General features: G+C 43.4%; 1 protein-coding gene across 5 annotated transcripts in view; it reads right to left on the minus strand.

The window, feature by feature from the left end:
• Positions 1–23,933, minus strand: part of LOC124214320 (KH domain-containing, RNA-binding, signal transduction-associated protein 2-like) — a 124,846-nt gene that overhangs the window by 9,213 nt on the left and 91,700 nt on the right. For 4 of the 5 annotated variants that reach the window (XM_069134477.1, XM_046616575.2, XM_046616578.2 and 1 more), the window contains 2 exons: positions 13,547–13,805; positions 11,887–12,274 (listed from right to left, as the gene is read on the minus strand). In XM_069134477.1, coding sequence (XP_068990578.1) covers positions 11,887–12,274; positions 13,547–13,805 — 647 coding nt within the window. The remainder of the gene's footprint in view (positions 1–11,886; positions 12,275–13,546; positions 13,806–23,933) is intronic. The other variant, XM_069134476.1, reaches the window with a different exon arrangement.

Below are 23,933 nucleotides of genomic sequence, written 5' to 3' on the forward strand. Positions count from 1 at the left end.
CGTGCGTTAATGTACAGAGTGTGCAAAGATATCGTTGAAAATTTTATTGAATCAATTATTCTTCGCGTTACTTTGAAAGTTGAAAATGCACCGTATAAAATTTAAGAATGTACATAAACGTCGTTACTGAGGAGTCATTCTTGTTCATAATTCCTGTGCAAGAGAAATCAACAAACAAATAAGAAGAAAATCGAGTGGAATTATTACTTTCAATTATTTTCAACATGAAAACTGATTCCGAGCAGTGCGAGCACAGAAAAAGTAAAAACGACTTGGAGTCTGACCACACTGTGTCTTTACTACTTGAGGGCCATGTTCATTGAAAAATTTACGTTGCGTTGGCCCCTAGTTTCCATTGGACTAAACCATAATAACGTAAGAAAAAAAAATGTAACGAATGACAAAAGGTAGATTCCCATTAATGGATTTTCAATCCACTACTTCGAAAAAAAGTAACCCAGTGGTTGAAAATTTTTGGCACTCTTTGTGGACGGTTGGAATACAATTTATTGGGTGTTTGTCGGGCTTTGTGTTAATTGAACGGTAAGCCTTGTTGGATCCGACCGTATTGATCGTTGATAAATCTGCAGGGGAACGGTATGTTCTCGCTCAGTACAGAACAGATACATATTTGTTAAACAATTGATTGGTTTGCCCACGTGTACAGTATTCCACGCATACAGTATTCCACGCATATTACGACTGGGTCCGCAATATTCGTAGCCGCCCGATGATCAGTGCTGGTAGCCAGTCGCTAGCTGGTCCGAATCAGGAACCTAGCATCCTACCTTGGGTTTAAACAAGTCCCGGAAAATTGGTAACGAGGGGGCGAAACGAACTACCCTCGCAATTAAAAGAGTACGCCCTCGGTGAAGAATGCACCCCAATTATAATTGACTAGAGATAATATACGGGTGTCGGGTATTTTCGCAAATTTTTTTCATTCCATTCGATCGGCAAGAATTTCGGCGTCGTTCCGAGGCGGTGATAAATTTTCGACGGAGGAAAGCACTAATTATCGAAAATGCTGGCCTCGCACGCGTCGTCGGCTCATCGTCAGTCGCTCGATGCACGTCGAGTACTGTTGCTGTGGCTTTTGCCGCGGAGTTTGTAGCGGCGTGGTTCCTGCGGCGCGACGCAATTAACATGACGTAATTAATAATTAATCTGCAGCTGGGCGATGCCGCGTTCCTCGGGCTTGCATGGAAGGGAGGGAGAGAGAGAGAGAGAGAGAGAGAGAGAGAGCGAGGTAGAGAGCGGAAGAGAAGGCTGGAAGGTATATTCCGCACGGTGGAAGGTTGCAGGCTGCAGCCGCGCTGCGATATTACAGCTTCGCTTTGCCACTTTGCAGGAGGGCAAAATTATCCGACGAAACGAAACGCGGCTCTGTGCGGTTCGTTCGCGAGGGACTCGAAAGCTTATCGAATTAAATGACGCCCCTGAACTTCCGCCATCGCACAACACTGCACACTGAATATCGCACGCATGCGACAAATAGCTCGACCACTTCCCGCTGGATTGGAAATATTCGGTCAGAGGTCATCGATTGATGGATTGATCGCTGTGCAGGCGCGTGTATACCGTTAAGTTAATTCTCTGGCCGATGCGGTATAGATTAAACGTAGATCGTCAAAGCTGCACCTTCGTTGAGAAGAGCAATCAGCGCGATGACGCGAGTATAGACTTCGTTCTCACGAATTGTCTGGCGATCGAGTAGACGAGAAAAGAAGAAAGGGAAAAACTGACCCGCCTCTGAAAAAAAAATTCACCGCAGCGACGAAACACCAAAAAAATAAAAAAAATAAAAAAAAACAAAACGACCGTATTATAGATAACGCGGAGATCTATCCCCGTCCCGTGAAGAGGAAATGGCTGAGCTTTTTTGGCGCGAAGAAATAAATTCAAACGTTTGTGCGTAGCCTGATCCCTCGGAAAAGTGCTCGTTTGAAATATACGTGTGTTCGCCGTTTTTCTGACTGCACTCATTTGTCGGTTCCTGTTTTGAACCCCGCGTAGCTCTTAAGCTTCTGCAATTTGTCAAAGCTTCATAGGAAATATACCGTTGAAGAGTTTCGCTGGATGCACACATTTTGGAAGAATTTTCTTTCAGTATTTTATTATTCTTTCAGTCGCTTAGCTTCGAGAATAGAAACGAGATGGAGTCCCTGCAGTTGGATCTTCAATTTCCCGGTATATGATTGTTCGGGATATTAATTTCCTATTCCTTTCACAGCGGATGGTACGGAAAGAAGTCTCTGAAAGGTATAACGTCCAGTCCCATTGTCAGGCTAAATATATGTTACATATATATATATATATATATATATATAAAAACATAGAGAAATGATGAATTTAAGTTTGTGTAAGTTTGATAATCCAATCTGAATTTCATAAAAGGAAGGAAAATTGAAGGAAATTATACTAATGCGGATATCTGATTAATCCTTCCATCAACTGGCCGACTGCTTTCGATAACGGTGTATCGTGTGGTTACACACGATTCGATTTCCATCAAATTAAATAAGAGATAAATATCGACCTTGTAAGATGTGAATTTTTGTGACAAGGAAAGCGGAAACGCAGTTTTAAACCGCAAGACGGGGTTCGTCGACGATAGGCGAAATTCTCTTCTGCACACTTGATGCAAATTAAATCGGTCGAGAATGGGTGTGATTTGTGTGGCGACAGTTGAAACGCCGATGCTAGTCCGCAGGGGTCGGAAGTGAGAATGAAAGCCCTTGAGGGAAATTCACGGTCGTGTTTACCGTCTTGGTCGTTTGAAAAATGCTTAAAAGTTTTGTCGGAGCGGGTCGTTCGCCGAGTTTGAATTCTCAAAGTTTCCGAAACGTCGAGGGTTATAGGTGTTTGTTCACGCTTAGCAACGACTTCGTCAGCGCGAGTAAAGCATTCCGTCATTTTATGTGCGCGGCGAGGGAGCAGAAACGAGAAATTCTTCGTGCTGAAAATTCGAAAAAAAATAAGCGTGTATATTACGGTTCAGCGTAAGAGGGAAAAGTGGTGTTTTTTCAATATGGCGAAAATAAAGATGTCACTTTTGGGAAAAACATTTTTTTCGGAGGATGTCGTGTAAGGAATTTAACGGGGAATAACAAATGGCTCCAATTCCCACGGGCTGCTTAGCACCGTCGGCGTTTCCAACATCGAACCTTAGGATACACACTCGATTGAACGCCAAAGGGAAAGATTGATTTATCGGTCACGCGGCTCCGGTAACCATTGGTATTTACAACATTGGCCAATTCCAAGGCGGCTCGATTCAACGGGCACAATAGCAGAAGCCACGCCACGGTTGTACTAAATCGACGAAATTCGAGGCATCGATTTCCTTGAAATTCCCTCGGTATGTCTACTACCGTTTCCCTTCCCTCCCAGCTTCCTCTTCGCGAATGATTTCCTGCTCAGAACTCCTAAACAAATTATTTCACCGATAGATTTGAATATTGGCTCAAATCCATGGCTTTGCAAACGCTCGCGGCACACAATGACGATGAACGATGAATAACCACGTCGTACGTTCACGAAGAATCAAAGATTTATACACTGAGACCGGTAGTTAGAAACAATAGTTTCAGAGTGAGAAGATACTATCAGTTATACAAGCTCCGAAACATGGTGAGAATAAAAGAGTTCGGTCATCAAAAAACGCTTATTTGTTTATTAATTCGTTGCAGTGAATCATGATAATCAATAAACTAAAATCAATCTGAGAAAGCCAGAATCTTTGGTAATACATATCTCGGTGTGAAAAGTGGAGTATCTCATATTAAATAGTTGAACCTCAATATACAGGAGTCTTTACAATTTTTATTATTAAGAGCTTATTCGGAAAATTTGACGTTGTGAGGGGTGATAAGAAATATTGTTAACGGGTAGCAATCGACATAATGAAGTAAGCTCACGATAATATATAGATAAAAAGGTTTCGTTACTGTTAAAAAATTGAGGGCTCGAATACTGATATTATGCCTCCAGAATCCAGTCAGCGGATGGCTTGATTTATAACATCTCCGATGCGCGTTTTTCAATCGAACAAAAGGGTTAACGGAGTCGATGTTGGATTCTGAAATTCAATTTTACATTCCGAATTTTCGTTTGTGTAGACAGAATAATTTATGACCCGAAGCCCTGGATTTTCGGGCTGTATGATAATTAAAAAAATAATCTACTGCCACGTACTGGGATGGAGAACCACGCTCATGGCTGCGAGGAAGAATTAGTGCGTTCACAAATCACTGACTGCAGCTCCGATCATTTATTATTTTAGCCGTAGAATTACTTCGGGCTTTCCTGCGAGCTTCTGGCGCTGATCCAAAGGCAGGTGGTCAAGGGGATCTGCGTCAAAGTCATCGGCTCGTCTCGTCGATGATTTAAGACTTGTCTGAATCCAAGGCCGGCGGCAGATGCCGGAACGTCGTCTCATGTGATGTTTTATTCTCCGTTATTCCGTAGGTACGGAATTGAAACCCTTTCGGGGTGATCGCTGTGTGCGATGCGCCCTCTCCCAGGCTTCAGGTTCTAGACTCATCTCTGGAGAAGCTGTACACTCTTTCATCTTATCTTCATCAAGACGAGCTGCTCTGAGTCAACGCTTATTAGCTTACCCCTTGAAATGTAGAATAAGCGCGCATAAATTGCGATCCTTATTCTATGCAGCTTGCGTCGCTTCGCAGCGAGCACTCGAAGATTCATATCCCGATATTGCAGAGCTCAGACTCAAGCGAATTCAGCCGTTTATTTTATACACTTAGATATCAGGGGATTTGTTTTGTCAAGATTATTTTACAGAAATAGCATCGAATTCATGGGCGCCAAACGTGGCGGGATTTGTGTTCCGAATTTGAAAAGTTGTGAAAACGCCGGATTTCAAATTATTTCGTGGCAAGGCTTGAAGTGAAGAAGTCGAACCTTTACAAAACAACAAAGTTTCGAATGGTCGGAAATCAGAAGGTTCGACATCTACAAGGATCTATGTTGAATAGGAAATAATTATACCTACGTGGTGAAAACTAACAAGTTTTCACGTGGCTCAGGTGAAGGTGAGACCATAAGCTTCCAGCTATCGATTTTCAATGTTTCAATCGGAAGCTGTACGAGAGAAAGAGAAAGACAGCAAAGGAGCTGCAAGCTCAACTTGATAAGTCGGGAAATTCTAACAGGATTCTTTTGAATTACGTACAATTATCCTTTGCAGAAGCTTGCAGAGTTTCAATCAATATCAACGAGGTAAATTTTTGTCTCCTCCTTTTTACTCGTTTCGAAAAAAATAAGAATTCAATCACAAGGAAGGTATCAAAAGTCTACCTCGCCGATTTTCTTCATTCTGTGGTGCATATTGTAGTAATGGAAGAAAATTACCCCCAAAGTTCCAGCCCCCAAATAATCCTTTTTCTCAAGTTAAATTTCACAGCTAATATTTTTCCCGTGAAAGGATGAATTGGTATGCGAATAGAATTCAGGTACAACATTTTTCTTCATACACTGCAACATATCGCAGAACTGTGAAAATCGGTGAGGTAACCTCAGTGCACTTGAAAAAAAAAGAAAAAGAAAAAAATACCATTGCTACGACTATCACAAGAAGTGCTTTGACTTCACTGGACTTCTCGAAGACACCAGGGCAGCTTATAATAATTTTTGTGAAATCGGTATGAACGAACAAGTTTGGTCTCTTTGTACGTCGAATTCTTCAAACCATAACATTGCAGTGAATGCCAGATGGATCGATTATCGTGCTTCAACCCTCCGCGCACAATCCCAGGGGCGTGGATCCGACTCTGCAACAATGGACTGAAATATCGAGGGCGTTGAAGAACACGCGAATCTATCCAGTGATCGATGTGCCTCACCTTGGCTTGACAAATGATAGTTAAGGCTGATAGACACTCGAGGAAAGACGCGAAAACCTCGAGTCAACTGACACTGTTTCTGCTTCACAGGTGCCATAGAACAGGACTCTGCTTCCATAAGGATATTCGACCACAATGGCCACCAGTTTACAATAATACAGACCTGTTCCAAGAGCCTGGGACTTTACGGTGAGGAAACAACAGAATATAACTAGCATCATGTTACCTAGTAGTTTTTTACGATTCAGGGGAACGCGATGATTCTTTGGCGTTCATCACGGTTAGTGCAGAGGAAGCGACCCGAGTAAGATCCTAGCTGAAGATTGTCATCCCCCTGTGAATGGCGTTCGTATTGAGATCAGTAATTTGCGAAACGTGATAAGATAACAGAATGTTCCATACCTTATACTCGTGTATATCGGTCTGCGGAGGAAAAAATTGTACGAGTTCCTCTCGTTGTCAAAGTTAATCGATCGCAAGCCATAACTAACTCGTTTAAATGTTAAAAGCCGTTTATGGCATTGCAGCTGTAGCGGGTGTCAGAAGCACGCGTATCTCCGAGAATTATAGAAATGGTTTCGGGGAGGATTAAAGGCACGCAGGCAGAGCAGCCTGCGCGTAACTCCCGATGCAAACTCGCTTTGTGTGTGTTATACCTGTGGTACAGGGGGACAGGGTGAAATATCCCGGCACACAACCCACGATGTCGAACAACGGGATCCCTCCGCCCACCAACTCTGCGTGTGTGTATTATAAGTGTACATCTCGAACCAACCACGTCCCGAAATGACCGACGTAGTTTACGAGGGTTAACTACGCCCTTCGTGGACAGTTAAATTTCCCTCGAATCCCTCCGACGGGGTAATTCAATCGCGTTTGGTTCCAATTACAACGGTTATTGTACGAGCCTGCAGTCTTCCGATTGTGCTTTGATTTCCCAGAAAGGTTGAGCTTCCGCCAGCTCTTTGTCGCGCGTGTTAAACGCGGTATGATACCGTTACCTTGTTTCAGAACCAACCCGAATGTTCAATACCTTTATTACTGTCTCCAGGGTCTGTGAACGAATTGTACCCGGATGAGATGGTCTCGCTCATTTGTTTCGACATTCGAGGCTTACTCGAGCTTGCGGCTTATTAGCCAGAGAAGCTAAGGTGTGCCCTTCGCCTCCGCGGTCGGTTCGAAGTGCATTTGAGCACTCGGTCGCGAAACCTGAACGTCACATGAATTTCATGACACGGAGTGGCGCATAAGACCCGAGATCCCGAGGGCTCTTGAACCACTTCGGTAACGGTGCTGCAAAGATGAGCCGTTCGGATCGGTCAAGTGCCCGCGGGGACAACAGCCCGTTTACCACCCCGTTTACCGGACATATTTATTCATCTTTGAATGGGAACGCGGCTACCGATAGCTTCCGACTTTACGCTCTGCGAGATCCGGCGACGTGTTGACTAAATTGCGGTTTCGTTCACACGGCCGTCCCTTTTTCGTACCTTTTATCGTCCTTGGGTCGTTCCCGATCTGTCCGAGAGGGTCGTCGAGTATAAGCTCTCCGCGACGAATGTCTGAAGGATTTTTTGTCCAATACATACCCCTAAGACATTTCGGGATAACGCAATGTCTGCGGATTATGGTCAGAGCCCGGTTTCACTCTAGTCGAGATCGGTCGCAGTTGGAAGAAGAATAAACAGCTCGACGAGTCATCGCACGTGAGGGACTTTATCGCCGCGCCACTGAGATTTGATATTGTATGGATGTTCGATTCGTTATCGACGGTTACTCTGACACATCTTTCTTGACTCGTACCAGCATTTTGCAGATTCTTCTTACGGCACTCAAAAGTTGAAAGTTACGTTCAAGTATCTAGGTAGCGAAGCTTCTGGCGTTTGACTGTCGGCAAAAGCTCGATTATACGCGGCCTGTTCGATGTTCTTATCACTCGAGGGTACCTTGTGGAATTATAGAATTGAGGATGGCGCGAAAGCTCGAGATTTTCCGTGAAGCGATTAAGACCGTATTCTCATTCGAGTGGGTTTCTTATATCTAGTGGAAACCATTCGGCGAATCAGCAGCGTAGCGTCTTCTTTGCTGGCTCTGCAAAAGCGCGGATGGTTTACATGGAGCCTGGAGGCTGTAGAAGGCGGTGGATAAAACCGTAGATGAAATTGAAGGAACCGTGGTTTTGATCACCGGACTCAATTCCGTGGAGGCTACCTTTTTTCAGATTAAAGCGACAGGGATGTGCACGGATGGGAAAGAGGGGAAAACGCGAGAAACGAGAGAGTGCAAAAGTGGCAAAGAGAGAGGCGAGGGGGCGGAACATGTTTCCGAACATTGATAGATGGTATAAGGTATGAGCATTGGGAATGGCGTAGGCAGATGGAAAAGAGAAACATTAGGATGCGTAAGATTGATCGGAGAAATGTGTAAGTTGAAATATTAGCCAAAAGTATGATGCGAGATGTGGGCTTTAAGCGAATAATCGCACCCTTATTTTTCACCTTTCAATACACGCGTGCACGTACAATCTGTTTTGGAACTGAGCCTATCAATCTCAAGCATCGAAAGTTCGGGGTGAAGGTTTCTGTCATTCCGGTGGCAGCGGGACTCGAATCAATAACTCGACGAAACGGCGTGCAGAGTGAAAGGAAAAATCTGACTTTTCGTTCGGTTCGTTTCTTTTCCACCAAAGTTTTAATCGTTTTTTCTGCCTCGCTGAAGAGTTTCACAATTTTTCAGCACTTCGGTAGGTATATTATACCGAACGAGTCGAGCGGTGCGTGAGAAAACGAAGAAAGCAGTCAACGTTGAAGATTTCGTCACAGGACAGTCTCGAGGGGTTGCCGTGACTTGGCCAGAAACAAGTTTCGGAATTGGTTTATTTATCATTTCGTAAATATTTCTTGCGAGTAGCACATCGCACCGATCAAATGTAACAGCTTGACTCTCTTGAAGAATTCCGCAATGCTGTCGCGAGAATCAATAGTCGGATATATCCAACGGTATAAAGTTTGGCTGCAGATTTTTCCAATTTTCTCATCCTATCACCTCCCGATAAAATCCACCACATTATCGATGTAGTCACAGCCAGGCGATCATTGTTCGTCCTGACACATATTGCGCTACCCTCCTTCAAGCTATCTTTCGCTTCGACAACACCAATCGAAACTGTGGTCAGGTTTATAAGCCTCTGCTGACATTCTTGTGCACGAGGGGTTTCGCCGTCACGGTTCGAGCAGTCAATTCTCCAAATAGTGCAAAGTTCAAGCGGCCCAAAACTTGTCACTTGGCAACTTGTATCCCCGTCCAAATGCCGCGGTCGTCTTGTAAAGTATACAACAATACGGGTAAAATCGACGGAATTCTCGGACCTTCGAATCTTGTTTCCCAGCCTGCTGCTTGTTTATTGAGACAAGAGACGTTCGAATACAATCGATCAATTCGAAACCCTCGGAAGCGAATGCAAATTTTGATAAAATCATTACGTCCGACACCCAGATCTCAATTCGGTTGCTAATTTTTTTCTCTTGCTTTAAAGACTTTCCTCATTTTCGTCTTTCGAGTTTTCATATTAAAAGCACGAAAGGAACGTTCTGGGGTAACTATCCGTCAGCATTGAGATGCTAGTTTGAAACTAAAAGAAGCTCTTTAATCCGGCGCTTGGTAACGAGTCTTTTCACAGATATGCGAGTGCACCTCATTAACAAATAACGTTAATTAAAAAAGTCTCCATCCCCCTCGTCTCCTTGAGCCTCGCGAAATTCCCTTTGCCCGTATGATATACAAATTTAATGTATAAAACTCGTGCCAGAATAATTCCGAGGAATTGTTTACCCGTACCGAAATACGTTCCGCGTTGAATGAACGAGATTTTCCTCCGGCTTTGATGATTCTCAATACCGCGCGAAGTGACGAATGAGAAGGATGAAAAAAAGGTCGATTGAATTTTCGAAACTAAAGTCCCACGTGCAGGGGAAAAAGCGAAGAACTCTGGGGGAATAATTTCTCCGCTCGGAATGCGAGCTGGAAGGCCAAATTGGAAACGTATATCTTGACCTACGCGCCATCAGGTTTCTGTGAGTATGGCAGCCAATCCTCGCATGACGTCGGGATAAAAGCAAACTCTCGAGTTCACATGACCCCAAGATTTTTGCAGAAAAAGGCCCGGAAACCCCTTCGGTCGCTTCCATTCTTCTCCGAACGTTATATTGATCCTCGCTCTAACAATTAAACCCGCCAGACTCACGGATGTCCACCTAAATCTGAATTTGTCGAGGGATTTTACCGACTGGGGGTGAAAAGAAGGCCGGAATTTTCATTCAAATCGGACGGTTTTCGTCCCCCCCCGTCCATAAATCCTTCCCCGATATACATATATACGTATATATATATAACAGCGGCTCCCTTTGAATTTGTGCCGCAAAACAATGACGCTAAAATCGAATCTGTAATTGTTATTCAAGCTCCGCCGGATGACTGCGTAGAATTTCAGTCCAGGTATGTTTAAATCTATAAGCGGGTCTGGAACCGAGGAGATGTTCCTCTTGTCGAATATGCAGCGCTCACGCTGACGTGACGAGAATTTTCGAGCACCCTGCATATATAATATCCGTGCCGAAATGTAAACGCTGTGGTTTGCGCTCCGGGTCAAAGGGAAGCACAAGCTCTCGTCCTGAATGGTGCTCGAAATGTCAGGGTACCCGAGTGTTGAAGTCGATCATTATTTTCCTCGGCTTTATCGCTGGTCACCGAGGCTGTCAACGAATTAGATCTGCGAAAAAACATCATGCGATTTCGGAGGAGCTCGTCTTCGTTCCTCGCTTTCTCAACAAAGCTAAATAAAAGCTGTTTACGAACAGAACGGTGTCTATTTGGGATTTTCGGAAAAACATCTAAGCTCGAAGAAGAAGAAGAAACCCTCCCTTTTCTTCGGCTTTTATTCGCGGCTTTGCAGGCGACTACGGAGATGACTAGGACCTTGAATCACCCGAGCAAAAACCGAGAGCCGAGGGACGCGAGGACGACACTTGGACGAAGCTGCAAGCTCGTTACCGCCTCGCGTTTTGCAGCCACCGGCTGGGGTGACCGAACCTCGAACTTTGTCATAATTAAGCCTCCCTGCCAACTGGAGTGACGTATTGTTCATACTCCGTCCCCGCAACTGAGACACTACGTACTTCTCACCGCTTTCTACTTCACGCGTCAGGCACGCTATACTTCCAGGCTCCACGCACGCGCAAGGGCTCGCGTTTCAATAATCACGGAAACTACGTACGCGGGCTTATGAATTCTAATTAGCTGCATAGAAATGAAAGATGAAAAACACGTCGGTTTTCGAGGGTTGGTATGAAGCTCACAATCATTGCAGTGCGAGTTGCGTCACTTGAGCTGTGCTACGTTGATCTAACGATTTATAAAGAATCGGGCCGCTGAGTTTGTGACGTTAATGGTAACGATGCATTTTTATAGCAGTACTGACAAGGAAGTTATCCCGTTGTTCGATCTCGCCGATTTGATTCCTTTTATAATGTTTTATAGTAGAATAAAAACTAAGAGACACGTATTTTTTTTTATCCGCCATTAAATGCTTTAAAGGGGTGAAGCCACCCTTCAAAGTAAGGCATGTCAAAAGGCGATTTAACAGTTTTTATGTCGTTATGAGAAAACTTTTCCATTTGGATTGGTTAAAAATTAGTATGTTCTTCCGGGTGAATATTCCGAATTACATTAGAGGGTGGCTTCACCCCTTCAAAGTATTTAATGGCAGATGAAAAGAAAACAAAAAAAAAAAATGCGTGTCTCTTGGTTTTTAGTCTACTATAACATATTATAAAATGAATGAAATCGGCGAGATCGATCTTGGATACCTTCCTTGCGAGTAAGTACACCAATATTTTTTCCAGTCCGCGTTAAAATTGCCAACTTCAGCATCGTCCCAAAGAAGTCTTCCAACACTCGCGTGTCATGGCCAACGACATACCAGGCGGCAAAAAGTGTGGTGGAATAAAGCATTGGTACTCACTGCGCGTGAAGCAGGCCATGTATCGCCGGTGGTATGACTTGGTGCTGGGTATGTGGCGGCAGGATTGACTGTCGCTGGGAAGCCGTGGTGTGAGGAGAGGCCGCTTGGGCCGCCGCCAACTGAAGCTGGGACACTTGGGGCCCAACCGGGGCCTGAGTCCCGGGCTGCAAAGCTCCGGCTGGAAGCTGGAGCGCGGCTTGAATGAGTGGTGCCGGAGGCTGAGGGTGCGTTGGGTGCGCAGGGTGTGCCGCTCCCACAATTGAGGGTGGCGGCGGAAGCGGCTCTTTGTTTTGGGCCGCACGAGCCCGAGCCAGGAGCGACATCACGGTCCGCTTCGTCGGCGACATTGTTGGACGACCTCCAGGTAGTAGCGGTCGCTTCCGGCCCCCTGCCAACACATGGATTCGTACTATAATATACTGGACACGTTGATAGATCACGGTGTACATGCGAGGGGGGTGTTGGGATGTCGTGAAAAGGAGCGCGAACGCTGGTCTATCAACGCTGTTCGAGCGACAAGCATGCCTGCCACGGCTCCATGGGAACGAATCGATGAGGAGTAGTTAAGTGTGGGTGGTTCACCATGGCAGCCGTAACTCGAATTATATTCAAACTGAGAGGGCATGCAGGTGTGTCGTTTGAAGTGCAACCAGCGAAGGACGAGGAGCGCTTCTGCAAAGTGCATCGTGGTTATGGTGGTCACACGGACCTTTTCATACTCCCGGCTTTCACTCGCTCATTAATATTCGTTTCGCATGATAATTCTTGTTGCCATTATTGCAAGCAGTATTGCAAGTATACACTGCTTGTTGGCTGAGTTCTTTACACTTAGCGATCCGAGTTACGAGTTGTAGCAGTTTGCAAGAAGCGAGGAACGAAATGGAGAATTCAGGAAATTTTTAAAGCAGCTAGACGAAACATCGTTTGGAATTCCAGTTCTTTGAAGGAGTCGATTATCCGAGAGAGATGCTGGAAATTTATTCGCACGAGAAACGCGATATGACCGGGAAGATAGTCGCTGCTCTTCAAGTGGTCGTCGAACCGGTTAATTATCGTTTCGTTACAACCCGAAGAACGAATACGTTCCCAAACAAATTTTATTTTCTGACGATTCCCGTAAGCCAGATCGACGTATTCCTCGTCAGATTTTATTTCTGGTTGGTTGTAGGTGAGCGCTTGAGTTTTCAAGACTGAAGTATTTCAGTTTCAAAAATATCTAACTCGAATAGTTGGTGAAATAAAATGAGACGCAAGAAGCAACGACTGACAGGTTCCTATAATAAGCCGCCACTTGTCTCGTTACGGAATGCCGAGTCGTGTTCGGATAACGAACAAGTCCGACGACCGTCTAACCATAGGTTCGAAGGATTTCCTTCCTCGTTTCTTAATCTTCAAGGCATTTCATTCGCTGAACCTTTCATCCGAGAGATTCCGTGAAGCAAAACTGACTTTCTATTATTCACGAGAAATCCACCGATCTGGCTTTTGAGGTCATTCTGTGTTAGAATTTCGTTCCAATTTCACGAAGAGTTTGGAGATTCGTTGAAACTGAAACGTGGCGACGACGGCGATAAACCGAACCCGTTTTCAACTTATTTCAGCATCCGATATAATCGACTCGCGAGTAATTCTCGGGATCAGAACTCGCGTTGGTGTTCACCTAGCGTTGATGTTACGGTCTGAAGAACGGTACCCTGTGTTTTGAGGGTCGCTGGATTCGGCGGCGACGGTGTTGGTCTTGGAGTCGAGTCTTGGCCTTCGATGGACGCCGCCGTGGTCGCAGCGGTTGGAGAATTCGCCGCGTCCGAGCTGAGTTCAGGACTGGAGGGCGCCTCCGCAGCTTGCGAGCCTTCGCGTCCCTGTGTGCTTAGGATCTGCATTTCCCACATTTGTTCCTGCCTGATGTCGTCGTTGTAATCCTAAAACCCAAAGACACACGAAGAGCTTAACAACTATCTTTGTCAGTTTAACCCGATTCTCTCCTTTTCTTCCTCTACTTATTCTTCTTATTCTCAACAGCTTTACCCGCCGAACTGGTGCAGAACCTCACAAACGAGTAGGGAGTTAAGCCGCTTATAGAAAAGAGTTTTTTTTTCTTCTTCTTTTCGACCCTATATTACCGCACCTGTCTCCCGCCGACGCAGAAGACGAACTTCTCTTCTCCTCTCCGATTCTATTTTTCTTTTTGCTTTTGGATCAACATTTTTTCCACCCTACCGCTGTAGACTTTTATGGTGGGCCGAAACTTTACACTGTTAAATCATTGTTGTTACCATGGGCATAAATGAGGTAAGCAAAATTATTGTTTTACCGCAAACTTCGCTTGTGAATTTCGCTGGTCGATTATATTAGAGAATAAAGAGTGAATTTTACCATCGGTGGCTCTTAAGAGATCGAGCAATGGTACGAAATAAATTTTGATACCTCCGAGGCCGGCGAGGGATTCAATCAGTTACAGCGAGCCGTTAATTAATTAATGAATTCTCTTTTACACGGCCGTTCAACCAGGGGTGAAGATGAATTACGTTAATTTCGTTAGCTGATAGTAAAACGAGTGGCAAAAAAGCGGGAGTGCGGCGTATTTCATTATCCCTTATGAATCTTCGTTCAGGAATTCTTACGCATCAGGAACCTCGAGGTCTTTTCCTTTTCACGAAATTAAACGCCTTCACGTCCACAAAAGAGTTCCAGAATTCTTTCCATCTTAAGATCAACGATCTGTAGGAATAGATATCACACGAGCGTTATATCGAGAATGAAATCGGCGAGAGAACCTCGAAGAATACAAAAGCTCGTGAAACAAAAGTCGGATTTTTTCTTTAGTAAAGGTTAAAATACGAGGACCATTTTTTACGTATGAAAGAAAATGAGGTAAAAAAAAAAAAAAAACGAAAAAACAAAAACAAACACACGTACACGTATCGCTGGCGCAGAAAATACTTGGAATCCCCGCATTATCCACGATTCGTAGAATCCGGTACGGAAGCCCAGTTGAGCGAAAAAATCCGTTCGCTTACAGGTAAATCCCTCGATTGGTAAATTTACCCTTTTCAACGGAAGCCCGACTTTCGTTTCTCGTTCGGATAAAAAACATGTTGGCATTGAAAATATATCGTTGAATGCCAGCAGCTGGTATCCGATAGGTCGGAGCTAGTTAGCAAAAGAAAAAATTTCAAATTTGATACCGAGAAATGATTATTAACTCACAATCAATGTATCGCTAATAAGGTATACATATATAAGTATGGGTAAAATTGCCGTTGTAGGAAATTTAACGTTTATTTAAAAAACGAACTTGTACAGTATTAGCCGAGACAAAAAAGTTAAACAAAATTTTTCTCAAACGCAGCTCAAGTAACACAATGAAATTACTTCGTGGTTATTAAACGTATCAAAAATTCGCTTTCAAAATACCGTATCGAAAAAGGTTTAATTTTGTATAATTAGCTAACAGATTGGAGGATTTGGATTTTGGAAGAAAGTTTCTCTCTCTCTCTCTCCCTTGTACTTTCACTTTAGGTCTATTTACTTTTATCTATTTTTATCTCTTTCTCTAGTCATTCTTTTTCATCCTTAATTTTAACGTATGTTAATTTGTCGTTGGTTTCATTGTATTTTATGCCTATGCACACGATTTGATTGCATGCGCTTTTCGTACGCCGCCTCTATCGTAAACACTCACTCACTCTCTCTGCAGTTTTCTCGCCATTCTCCCGCAGACGGTCCTCCGGTCTCCGGGGAGGATGCAGACCGCGCATCAAGAGGGAGGCTGAACAATTTTCAGACAATGAAATCAAGAGCCGTGCCTCCGATAAAGGCTGGGCGGGGTGATCGAACGATGTCGCACAGCCCTGTGGTGATGCGGGGCGAGGGTGGGCCGGGGTATGATTACCGCCATCTCGCCGCGACGCGGACGGGGAAGCCCCGGGGCTTTTGCCGGCACGGATACGATCAGTGATTATAAATCGACCGGATGGCCAAGGTGTTCCTTTCGCAATCGGATCTTAGATATGACGTCGCCGTCGCGGAAGTCTCTAACCTTGCGTTAAACGAGCTGGCGAGCTTTCGTGAAATCGTTTTCGTCGAAGAAATAACAAGTTATTTTCAATAGCTATGCTTCCTGAAATTTTATCATTTCAGTCAGGTCTTGTTCGAGTATATAACCTCGTAATCTGAAATCTTTTCTTATTACCAAGCGGAGAAAAAAATTACTTTAACGAAGTGAGAACATTTTCGTTTGATGATAGAAATGAATTAATTGCCATCTGTCAGCGGGATTTTATACAGAAATAAAATTGTCCGTCAAGAGGAAGCTGAAGATATTATAAGCGTTCTAAAGGAATAATATTTATTTAAAACCAGTCAACATCCGTCAGAGACAAGTGAATATTTTGTGACTTCAACGTATACTACAATGTGAAATTGAATAAGTATTTAATTGACGTCCCGTAAATGCATTTAATTCATGAGATCAAACGAAATTTTCTCATTACAACCCGATAAGATTCTGAAGGATAAGAACCGAAGCTCAGAATCAATTGGAGGTTAAGAAGGTCCGTATACAAGGATTTTGCTCGGCAATTTTTTATTTTGTATCTCATTGGATGATTTTTGTTTTTCGTTTCAGGATCGTCGTTTCAGTTTCATCCTTTGAACTTTCAAAGTATTTCGAGCCGACAGCGATTTCAATTTTGCCAAACCACAACGTCAACCTTACGCTCGATACAAAATACTAAAATTTATTATTCACAAGTGTTTTGACGGAATAGACGATAAGCTATTATACGAAATTGTTTTACACTCGAACTGTAAGCTTGGGTTATTTTACGAGCGTAGGTAATTTTGGTTCAAAGGTACAAATGTATCGTCACACGATATGCCCGCATTAAATACGCGCGCATCAAACTCACTCGTGTAATGCGAGAATTTAACAATGGCACGTCGTTGTTCGCCTGAGCGAAATGTTTGTGCGCCGGCTCCATACCGAAACTTCCCTCGGTTCACCATAGAAACGCGAATTTCGAATAACTTGGCTATTTTAATGGGCCCCAACGCACATTGTACGTACATACATACATCGCGCAGTGCCGAGCGTACTGCGAAGTAAGGGTTAAAAACCGATAACTTAACCGACGAAGAACTAACCCGGCTAGGAATGCAAATTTGAAATTTTTGCAAACCCGCGGCGTGGCTACGATTTTGAAGTTTAGTGTAAAAAGATGCGGATCTTTTTATTACAAATTTACTAATTTTCGAACCTGTAGGAATCGCGACTCGGTCAATGATCATGAAAGCTCAAGAATTTCAAGACTCCGGTTTGAGTCTGGCTGATTTCATTGATTTCAGATCCCTTTCGGTACCCATCGCGCAGCGGGTGGCTCATTAATTCGATATCACCTTTTCAAGCGTCATACAGAAGACGTCAAAGTCAGAAACACACAAGCGATGAGAATAACTTTATACCCCACGTCTGTACGCGACAATTCGGCCAAATGTCAGCTCGCAGGCCGTTACTTTTCACCCGTCAATACAGCGACAGCAAAAGGATCGGCGTATCCTTTCTCGGCCAGGGCTCATTAGTGCTGCGGATGGTATAATCGAACGTGAGGACCAGGAGGAAGTATCGATCCGGTGCTAATTAAACCGAGGAGCTTGCGTCAGTGCGTCTTTCAAAATTCTCGAACAGCTTACTTTTTTGCTTCTCCATTCTTTCAACCACACTGTAACCGTTCCGAATTGCACCCCTAAATTTGCCTCTCCACCTGCTCTGTACGTATAATTGGCTGGATTACCTCACAAGCGAAAATAATGCAAGGAATTGTTGCGTTCCCAGGTGTAGCCCTCTCCAATTTCTGGGTCGCGAAGAAAAGGCGGGAAAGAAAAATTAGGGGGTTGAAACGACGATTCGTACCGCTTAGACTTGCGGGAAAAATCCTTCCGCGGGCTTCCGTCGTACAAGCTCAGCTGGTAATAGCCGCGTCGGGTATAGCGAGAGTTTGAAGCGAGATTATTTTCAGGAGGCGAACCCCCGCCGTCCCGGGACAATTAACTCTCATTTCTCATCTCGAGGCGGCCCACCCCCAACCACTCGACCTCCCGTCGGCCCGAAGGGAGCTAAGCGCTCTTCCAGACTTCCCTGCAAGGCTGCAGAGATCCTGCAGGTTATAACCAGAGCGATCTTTTGGATCTTCTTGATTGCGCTATAATTGAATCTGACTCACTCGCTCTGCTCCTATACATTTATATCTCCTTCGTCACCGACGTTTTTTACGCCGTCGTATCATCTATTCGCACTAGTCTGCAGGTATTCCAGAAACGGCGCATGATTACGACGGATTCATGCATGGGTTACGTGACGGAGGTGTGACGTAATCATTTCGTGTTTTCTGGGTTGTTTTTTTTTCCATACCGAGAGGATGGGGGCGGGTTTTTTCTTTCTCAGCAAATCTCGCCTCGTGATCTCACGATTTTACATTTCAGTGCGAGTTTCAACGAGAGTCTAGAGATTCGCTCGCTTGACAAATAGGTACCTGATAAAATCTTTGCTAAGTCGACTATATTTGTAAACTGGTGCGAGATAAACAGCCTGACAAATTTATATGGTTGAAAAAACAGTCCAAGTTCGGGTAATATTGTTCGTTTCATGTTTTTTTTTTTTTCACAATTCACAATCAACGCCGTACACCAACGTCTCTCTGTAAAACGCGCCTTTGAAAAACGTATACGCTTTTATTTTCAATGTAAATCCATTATCTTTCACGGATAAGGATTATTTATTTGATTTTTTTAAACACACGCAAACTCCCGAACTGCCCAATGGCAGTAACTTGTTAACTTATAACTAACGATCCGCGTTGAGAGCATGGCGGGCAAAAGTTTCATTTTAAAGCTATTTCCAATATAAAATTGAAACATTAGTTATCAAACAACGTGCATTGAAGAATTTTGATATTTCAGAACTCTAAGAAATAATAATATTATCGTTTATTTTCAGCCTCGGGGTTACCATCAAGAATCCAGAACATTCATCCGAACCACAATGTACAAGCATAAATTTAATCGCAATATTTTTCTTGACTCTAAAATGTAAAAGTTCTACAACTTTTCCAAGATTGTTAAAATTCCAAATTTGGTTATTAATGGTTAGACTAATTAAACCGTGAACCGTAAAATAATTCACCGGACATTCGCTCAAGACATAAATTGGTAATGGAAGAACCGACTCGTTTTTTCTACGCCAAGTTTATTTCACTAGGCGAGTTTTGCTACATGGCTGAAGGTTTACTTTTTCATCACGTATACGAAATATTTCAAACAGACGGATGGGCATAATAATTGGTCAATATTGAGGTACCGCGAGGATTTTACAAAAAAATTTTCCCCTATATATTCTATCGCACGTTTCATTTGGCTTGTTTGCAAAACACTGACCAAAAAGGAGACCCGAGGTCACCTCAAGTCGGGTCATTTGCAGTACGAATCCTCGGTTAATTAACGACCGTGCTCTGTGGATAAAACGTTGGCTTAGGACGGCAGGCTGTGTATACGTGTTTGATTTGTCTCTCACAATCAAAATATACTCCGCTTTGAGCTCCAAGCCGAAGTAAGTCCGCAAACATTACATGCGCGATCGATATTCTAACGCTTCGGTGTATTATAATCACCGCTGACAGAGTCTGTCGATTTAAATAAACGGCTTCAATCGGTCGTCGTGGAGTGAGTGCAATAATCAGTAGTCAAAAAACGGTTGTTCAGTTAGGAGAATAATACTCATCAGCCAAAAGTATCGAAGATCGATTTTAAAATGTTGAACTGTAACCGATGAAATACGAGGAAAAAGGAAAATGGAGTATTTTCAGCTGATCGTGAGGTGTTCATCGGATCGAAGCGTACATTGACCCGGCTACGTTGCGTATATTACACGGGAACATACGTATATGTGTATAATCGACGCGTCGCGAACGGCGGCGAGTAATTTTGTGCCTTCGGTATCGGAATGCCGGCAATTTTTTTTTTTTTTTTACTTTTTTTTTATTTTCTGCTGACAATAGTTTTCCTCGAATAAGCGCGAGAGGCCTTTGTTGTGTCGAGGAAAAACTGCAGAGTCGCGTGTCGCGTGGAAAAATTCACCCGAATCGACCTGCCAAACGCAGAATGAGCGAAATGAATCGCGAAACCGTGACTGCATTCGGATTCCTGCAGATATCGGCCTTCGCATGGTGAAAAACGCGGAGATGCGGGGGTGAATTTCAGTGGCAGTAAAAATGAATAAATCGGAATAATAACGGCGCGCATATATTCTTGGCAACTGTTGGAACGAAGCTATAATCGCATGAGACGGCTCGCCGAATCGTCGACGGTGAAAATGTCATCGGCAGTGCCTTTAAATTCTGCGTCGTCATGTCGAAATAACGTGACGCATCCGAGCGAAGTGCCTGATAATTGTAGTTGTGTTCAGGTCAATGAATAACAATTTTTTTTTTCATTCGTAATTATCATCAATGACGCGGACTTGTAGGCGTAAATTTTGCAGCGAGTCTAAAACGCGAATCATTGCTTGAAGTGATTCGATTGTCGATCGAATAATCCGTCATTATCGCAATCTGATCAACGTAACTGACGTGAAGTCTCGCCCGGTGATTGAAATCGAATAATTTCGTAACGGTTTGATAATTCGTTTCTATGTCGCGCGTTCGGAAATATGTGTGACGATATTTGACGGATCATTGGAACTCACGGGTGATTGGAAAATTAATGAAAAACGAACGTATCGGTGGTGCAATTAAGCGATTTCGCGTAGGATATTTTCGCCACTTCCGTACACCGAAAATTCGTTTCAAAAGCATTTGATCGTTGTAACACTGGCACTCGATTCGGTGGCTGTATTCTCCTCACGTATGGGTGTGTACGAGCCTTTTATTTCAACAATTTGAAAAGGGTGTGTGACACAGAGGCAGGAATACACTTCCCTTCCGAAAAACGCGTCGGGTGTTAAAAATTTACGGAAATGTGGAAACACCATGGGTCTCTAGCAACGCGGCACATATTACGAACAAATAAACCGTAACAATGAAATAACGGATTCACGTCTCCCGAAGGGCTGAAAGAATGTGAAATCCATCAATAACTGTGAAAACCACGTATAACGACGCTGCTGGCCACTGACGAAAAAACATGGTTTTTTTTCACAACAATTATTCACGCCGACCGGATGATTCGTGATGAAAAAGTAGTAGCAATTACAGGGATTGGGATAATACCGGAAGGTGGCAATTAATTCCGGCATAATGATAATACATTACCTGCATTCGTTATGTACTACTCTACAGTCGTGTAATATTCATTTCGTTAATTAGAAAATATGCGCCAAGCATCAGCCTTAGAAATTCAATTAAGAGGAAATGTGATTGCAGGTTCTTTCTCGATATACCTTCGTTATGGAACAAACTGGAATTTAATTAAAGTCCTCAAGACCTTCATCAATGTCATAATTGCCGTGGAATTATCATTATTGTGACAATAATGATTACACTCATATCAGCAGCAGCCATTATTCGATATCCAAAATCTTGTCAATGTTTAGACAGATGTATAGCACAGATATAATTATCCCAACGAGTTGAAATCAAAGTCAATTCTTCTCGCAGTTTAATCCTCATATTCGTATAATTTCTACAGCGACAAAGCATGCGATCGTTTGAATCGCAACCGAGGCTCGAGGATATAATGACATTAAATTTCGCATGAAATCCGTGTGAACGCAAAGTCGAGGCTAATGAATTATCCCGTTTCATGCTTACGAAGAATAGAAAAGTGGAGGGAAAAAAAAAAAAATCTCTCTCTCGTCCCGCCGCGGGTGTTTCCCCCAGGAACCCCTTTGGAGTCGTGCGACTTTCAATTGTTTCCCGGTTCTTTGGAAAACATCTGCTGCAGTCCTTTCCCGCGGCGGTATAACAAACTCGATAATTCCCCAACGGTATGCTGGAAAAAAGCGCAGGAAACGAGACGAACTCGGGGAAGCCGGAATTCGCGAATCCCTGTTTCAATCTTAACTTCTCAACCCAGTTGAATGTACACTCTCGACTCGGAAAACACTACAGTTAAGGCTGAGCGTTGAAACATGAACGGATTATAAATTAAAACGCAACCGCGGACGGTGTGCGCAAGTCGATTCAACCCGCTTCACGGGTCATAAGAATCCCCGCGGGGTGTGAAAAATTTAAAAACACGGATTTGTGCACCTGTAACACATTGGAACCGTTGTTGCTTTTGTTGAAACTCAGCCCCGGTTTGTTGCAAATTACGCCCTTACCTTTCAAACTTTCCAAAACAATAGAAATCTTTGTTTCTCAGAGCTTTCAATACCCGCCTTTGTCAAAAACTGACGTATAATTCCAACCTTGAAGAGTTTGCAGTGGGATATGAATACTTTTGGAACTTGACAAGATCGACGGATTCCAGCTCAGGTTGTTCGCTACTTTGTTTAATTGGGATTGAATATTTTTTTAAGGATATCGAGACATTTTTTTTTTCTCTTTTAAGCAGAGTGCATGAAACGAGGTCAAATTTGAGGTCAAGAGTTTAATTATAGTAGGCTGTAATAATTAGTTTCTCAAACATTTTCGTTCAGAAGTGTGCCAATTTAGTTTCGAAAGGTTCCTTCGCAAAGATCGGTATCTGTAGAGTCATTGAGAAGATAATGGAAAAAGTCGTGACACAGTGAAGTTTCTCCGAATCGTCGTAAAAAGTACCTACCAAGTTTGATAACTCGGTAACTACTGTTGGAGTTTCTTAAAATTGCGACTTCTACAGGCAAACTATACATGTATAATACAGTCAAGACAAGAGAGAAAACACGGAAATATAATAAGCGCAAAGAATTCAACGAAGGAACCGAAAACCGTAGAAACGAGGTATGGACTTATGGCGGAATGAAAGTATCCCCATGACTCGTCAATTCGGCGTGAAAATGAAAATCGGAGAGACGATTTCAAAAATTAGTCGGTAATGAACTGGTTGATAACATGTCTCCAATTTCGTCAGTATCGAACGGTTTCGAAAAAGCGTTTTGCGCGAATTCGACAAGTTTTTCAACCAATTACGTGACGCCCAGTTATTCAATTTTTCTTACCCTCAACTTGTGTCTGAGAAATTTATTCTGCTGGCACCGAAACTCGTTCCCAGCGATCCTGGAAGCGTACACAAAATTCAGATGTTGAAAAGAAAATGGTAACATCTGCCAAAATGGGGTATAAAACCGTTTTTCATAAACAACCAAAAATATTTAAGGCCCAATTTGAAGACGCGCAAAGAATGTAAGGAGCAATATTCTAACCTCGAAGAACTTCTGAACTCGTTGGGAACTAATTCAAGTGAATCGTCACGCAGAAGCGATATTATCGTGTGAAAATCACCCTCGTGGGACATCGGCTACTCTTCTGAGCAAACACACACCTTTGAAGACCACTTTGAACTCGACCTGCAGGACGAGCTTTAACCGAGAGGTGAAAAGAGCCAATTGCAGCGGCGAGCAGCGTAGCGGCAGCTTTCCTTGAAAATGATTAAACGGTGAATGTACGCAGATATCACTTACGCATTCCGTCTCAGCATCTTTCCGTTTCAACCCAACCTTTGATATCCATTACAATCCTCGAGCAAACGACGGGCCATAAAGCTCCGACTGTACTTTTACCGCCTTTATACGCGTTATGTCATGCGGGACGGGGTGTACTTACTGGAGCGCATATCGTATTATACCAGGGTAAAAGCGCAGAGTAGGTACTGGTATAAAAGAAGCATCGGAAAGGTATGTCACGTAAGCACTTCGATCCGACTTACGTTATGTCGCAATCATTCGGACGCTAGTATCAAACCTCATAACGATATATAGGCAGCTGGAAAGATTCTATAATAACAAATATTCCTCATTTTTGTGGCGTAAGAGTGAAGAGATCGTGCTTGCAGAGCACGAGTGTAATAAGCTCACTTCAATCCGTATTCACTTGTCTGTGTCTCTGTCGAAAAAAAGTAAAAAAAAAAAAAATATA

Source organism: Neodiprion pinetum, chromosome 3 (assembly GCF_021155775.2).
Source record: "Neodiprion pinetum isolate iyNeoPine1 chromosome 3, iyNeoPine1.2, whole genome shotgun sequence".
NCBI classification, from domain to species: Eukaryota; Metazoa; Arthropoda; class Insecta; order Hymenoptera; family Diprionidae; genus Neodiprion; species Neodiprion pinetum.